Raw genomic sequence first — 5,340 nt, 5'->3', positions numbered from 1 at the left:
ACCTGAATGCAATCTGTGTAGGTCCTAAATTCTATTGCCCGGTAACTCCCTAAATTCTAACATTTTGACTTCTCCTGAATTTTACTGCGCAGTGACTGCTCTAAGTTTTTAAAATTTTGCCATCCCTGAATTTTATTGCTCGGTGCTTCATTAAATTCTAAAAATTATGGTCCTGTCCTGACCATGTATTATTTCATATTTATTTTCAGTACTCATATTACTAAGTTGATTTTATCCTTGAATTTGTTTTATAATTGTGTTAAAATTACTGTATCCTACTTAGGGATATGTTTTATTCTTAGAATGGTTGCACAAAAGTGAAGTTTGGGCATAGGTTATGGCTTTAATTTATTCAATTCCCATTTGCTTGTAGCTCCTTACTTTTTTTCATTCCTGGTTCTTATAAGTCCTTAAAGTACTTAATTTCTGCGTGTTTGAATGTGTAAGAAAACTAGTTTTCTTTTCTTTTTAAATCGAAAATGCATGAGAAATATCTTAATTCTTTAAAATATTACGTATCTGTTATTTTTATGAATATTCAGAGGTGGAATGAAACTCCCAATAAGTAGGTCAACAATCAGTATTTCTATTTGTTGCATGCGTGTCATTGGTAATTTTTATTTATTATTAATATGTTGATTGATAACATTTTAAGATGTTTTTAATTAAAAAAGGGGTAATTTATCACTTTAAAGTTAAAATTTTTAATTTTTATTACTGTATTATGAACTTTGTTGTTGCATTTTAATTGGATTTAATTTTAAATGCTTTAAAATTAATTTACATATTGAGAAGTTTTTAGTTTAAAAATGAGATCATTATCATTTTAAAATCAGTTTTTAATTTTATTAAAATACTGGAGATACTTTTCCTGCATTTTAATTAACTTGTTGAATTAAAATATAAGAAGTTTAGAATCAATTGAGTTAAAGTTTGCTAACTGGATTAAATTTGTTTATGAAATTTCAGTTACGTTTAGTTTCCCTACTCTAGGTATGGAAATTGAAATGTAAATCACAACAAATTCTATGTAAATCAGAAATTTTATACGCATATGCAGCGATTTGTGTTGTTAAAATGTAAAATTATTTTTCTCCCTTTAAAGGACTTGCTTATTATGAAATAAAGTTATTTGTCTTTCCAACTTTATAATATTTAAGGAAACAGTGTAATAATTTTCTGAAAAAAAGTGAGGGGAAGGTATTCAGACTTGTTTTTACAAGAAACGAGTTTTTGTTCATTTAAGAATCGTATTTTCTTCTTACTGTTAACATTTGAACATGGTTGTCAATGATATAAATGTTATATACATATATTGAAACTATTCTATAATTGCGCTTAATGATTTATTTTAATAATATTAGCCACAAATGTTCATTCATATATCATTTGTTCACTTCCAATGAGTGACATTTATAATGATTTTCATGTGCATCCTTCCGTCATTTTAACCATTTGAATATTCTTGACCCATGTATTGCGATATTCATTAATGGTGAGTTTGTGCAATTGTTAAGTCATTTTTGGTTGCCATGAAATGTTGGTTTGTCATAAATTAAAAATCTCCTTTAAAATGAGTAATAGCAATTTCCTAATCTGTGTTGATGGTCAGTGCTATAATTCTGCAACGTTAACGCGATGCGAAAAAGGGAGAGACTGATTAGCGAGCAAAATCCTGCTTGCACGGTGACAATCTATTATCCCATTGTTATTAAGATTGTTTTTTTATTATAATTTTTTTTAATATTTTATTGTATTTTATTTTTTTTATTATAATCTTTATTAAGATTTTTTTTCTCTACTTAAAAGCTGACCTTTATGAAAATTTTAGAATCTGTATTGCCAGAACACTGCTAGAAAGCTTTTTGATTGAGAACCATGGCCGAGCTGCATAAATATGCTGGCTTCTTTATGACGAAAACATTTATACAGAGGCTGTTCGCACATTTTTTAGACGATTTTGGTAAGCCGTAATAAAAAATCGTTTGCTGCAAAAGAAGTAATTGCAATTGTTCTGTGTTTTTAAAAGTCAAAATTATCGTCTGTGGCTTGAAAGTTTTGTTGTTATTCAAAATGGCAAATTTAACAAAGCAGTGGTTCGAAGGCTACATTTCGCTCTTCTTCCAAAGCATATCGCTCAACGCAGGACACGCTGCAGAATTCTACGTAGGTTGATCCAAAAAAAAAGTTTACCAGCAGAAGCATTTGAAACGTAATAATAGTGGAGCGAATATTTCCACCCAGGGTGGTTGACAGGTGGCGCTTGTTGTCCTACAGCGGTTCTTGTTGTCCTACAGCGGTTCTACGAGTTCTACGCAGACACTTAAGAGCGACAGTAATGGCACGACGTCTAGAAAAGTGGTCTCGCATAGAGGTGCGAGCCGTAATTCGATTCTTATGGGCCAAGAATGTGGCCGCATCCGAAATTCACAGACAAATCGTTGAGGTATACGGGGACACAGCAATAAGTAGACAACAGGTAGCGAAATGGTGTCGTTCTTATCAAGCGGGCAGGGAGCATGTGGAAAACCGCAATATGGAAGCGAGCGGCCGTTCAAGTTCTTCAAGGACGGATATCAACACGGCACGTGTTGAAGAAATCATCCAAAGGGATCGACGAGTAACCGTGCGTGAGATTGCCGCAGAGTTAGACCTGAGTTATGGTAAGGTTCAGCGTATCGTAACCGACAAGTTGCGATATTTCCAAAGTTTGTGCCCGCTGGGTTCCACGTGCGTTGTTCGCGGAGCATAAGGCCACTCGAATGATGTGCAGCCTCACATTTCTTCAGCGATACCATTCAGACGGCCAACACTTCATTGATCGCATCGTTACCGATGATGAAACATGGCTTCATCACTTCACCCCCACATCCAAAAGAGCCACGATGGAGTGGAAACACGCTGGATCACCGACGAGGAAGAAGTTTAAGGTCACACCCTCTGCCGGAAAAGTGATGGCAACCTTTATCTGGGATACGACTGGTGTTATCCTAAACAAGTATTTGGAGCATGGCCATACCATTAAGGCCGACCGTTACTGTGCCCCTTAAAGAAATTGCGTAAAGCCATCCTACGCAAACGGCCTGGATTGCTGAGCAAAGGCGTCATTCTTCTGCATGACAATGCTAGGCCCCATACAGCTTGCCAGACTCAGGAATTGCTGCAAAGGTTCAAGTGGGAGGTCTGGAATCACCCCCTATACAGCCCCGATTTGGCTCCAAGTGACTATTTCATTTTTCCGGCGTTGAAGCGATACTTATCCGGAACACGGTTCACCTCAGACGATGCAGTGAAAACAGCTGCCGAGAAATGGCTCAATGAGCAGGGCCCTGATTACTACTAAGACGGGATAAACAAGTTGGTCGAACGTTCTGACAAATGTCTAAACAGGTTTGGCGACTATGTGGAAAAGTGAAGGCCAGATGTGTCTCTTGATTCCCATTTGTATCTTGTTTCTATTGTTAATAAATACTTTTTCATTTGCCTTGTAAACTTTTTTTTGGATCACCCCTCGTATATGAGAAACACTTATCCAATAAAAAAATAGAAAACAGTTGTCCCAATAGATGAAGCATGGGTGTATTTAAATGAATGTAACAAAAAAAAGAAAAAAAAAAAAAAAAGGAGCCATTTATTACCATGAAAGTGGAGAAAAAAAATTAAGTACATGGTTCAAAGAATCGAAAGAATGTTTTTCTAAGGGATTCATGATTGTTGCTTGTTTTTCTTATAATGGCAAGTTAAAAATAAACAGAGTACACAAAAATGTCACGATTAACTCCAAATACTATCAGGAACATATTTTATCGCCAATTTTTCTGAATGAAATACCATCGCTTTACCCACAGTGCCATCAATCTGTTAGACTCCATCAGGACAAAGCTAGCAGTCACACATCAAAATCCACTGTAAATTTCCTAAAAGAAATGGAACAAAAAACTGGTATCAAAGCCATAATCCCTACTAAATCTTTCGATGTGTCACCTATGGATTTTTGTGCTTTCGGACTTTTAAAAACTGCATTATCCAAACGTTGTCCCCAAACCCTAACAGGATTCTGGAAAGCTGTTCGGGAGGAATGGGATAGAATATCTCCTCTGCCACTTCAGAAGGCATTATTATCTTGGAAATTGCGGTGTCGAAAGATAGTTCAGAATAAGGGATGTCAAGTAGTACATTTAAAACACAAGAATTTTATGTAATTTAGTTTTGTGAATACAATATACGTCGTCTAAAAAATGTGTGAACAGCCTCTGTTGAGGTGTCCGAGCGAGAGAAGAGAAGTTGTCAAATTAAGAAATAAAATGATAAACATTCGAATGTAGCCGATATGTGTTTAAATATATTATGTGAATTTGAGGAGTCTAACATAGCTGAAGCGAAAAGCTACCAAATCCAGAGCTGATGCTAATGTGAATCGAAATCAAGTAAGAGATTTTGAACTTAAGGTTGTAAGTAATGATGACAGTAATGATGTTTAAGCCATAGAAAAAACGCAGCCTGGAGCGTTCAGATGATGGTATACAGTCCTCATATGAATATTAGGTATCTGGTCTTAAGCGTGAAGGAAAGTTCGATTCCCATTATCAATGGAGAAAGAAGTGATTCTAAGATTTCTCCTCCAACGTAAGCAGTGACATTTTATTTTTCAATTTCACGTTCTGAATTTTGTATGTGTGTGTGTTTCATGTGTCTATATATGTAGTAATGATTCCAGCAGAAACAATCTACCACTTTCAACGGCTGTTATCTTTAAACGGGCTCAACGGCTGGTTTACCTCATCCAAATTACTCTCTGAACATTATTTCATCTGATTATCATTTGGTTTTGGCCATGGGTAAACCATCTGCGCGAGCAATAGTTCCGAAACCGAAATGACATCGCGCAAACAACAGGATAATTTGTTGGCTCTAGAGACAAGAACTTTTACAAATGCGGAATTACTAAGCTTCTAACTCGTAGAGAACATGTATTGGAAACCGATTTTGCTAATTAAAATTGCATTTGCATGAAAATACTAAGTAGTCATTGGGTTAATTGGAAGCAGGAAAGATGAAAAATATGCAACCGAATCAAACCAAGGAACTCTGGAATACCGGCTCAGCGTGCTACCGTTACACCACGAAGTCACGCTAGGGAAGTGGGAGAAATAGCTTATATACTCCCCTTTTTAAAGGGCGACTAGGGTTGTAGGGGGCCCACCAGCGGCCGAGCGGTAATGTCGCTGAACACTGGTAGTTCGGTTCGAGGCTCGAATCCCGCGAACGGGCTGGCTGCATGGGCGTTTTCGTGGTTTTCCCCATGTGTAACGTGTATACGAGCCAGTTTCCCTTAGAAAG

General features: G+C 36.4%; 1 protein-coding gene across 1 annotated transcript; it reads left to right on the top strand.

Moving 5' to 3' along the window:
- The first annotated feature begins 2,338 nt into the window (after window positions 1-2,338).
- On the top strand, window positions 2,339-2,752 carry LOC146995875 (protein GVQW3-like). Its single transcript, XM_085822998.1, has one exon. It carries the CDS (start codon window positions 2,339-2,341, stop codon window positions 2,750-2,752), a length of 414 nt encoding a protein of 137 aa, XP_085679124.1.
- Window positions 2,753-5,340: the final 2,588 nt, after the last annotated feature.

Source organism: Stegodyphus dumicola, chromosome 8, assembly GCF_044657685.1.
Source record: "Stegodyphus dumicola isolate Sdum_Otavi_A_Nest chromosome 8, ASM4465768v1".
In the NCBI taxonomy this organism is placed as follows: Eukaryota; Metazoa; Arthropoda; class Arachnida; order Araneae; family Eresidae; genus Stegodyphus; species Stegodyphus dumicola.
This window is presented reverse-complemented; position numbering and strand designations above follow the sequence as displayed.

Bases quoted from the DNA above. Each gene is read 5' to 3' on its own strand.
- LOC146995875 (XM_085822998.1), top strand. From the start codon at position 2,339: ATGGCACGACGTCTAGAAAAGTGGTCTCGCATAGAGGTGCGAGCCGTA.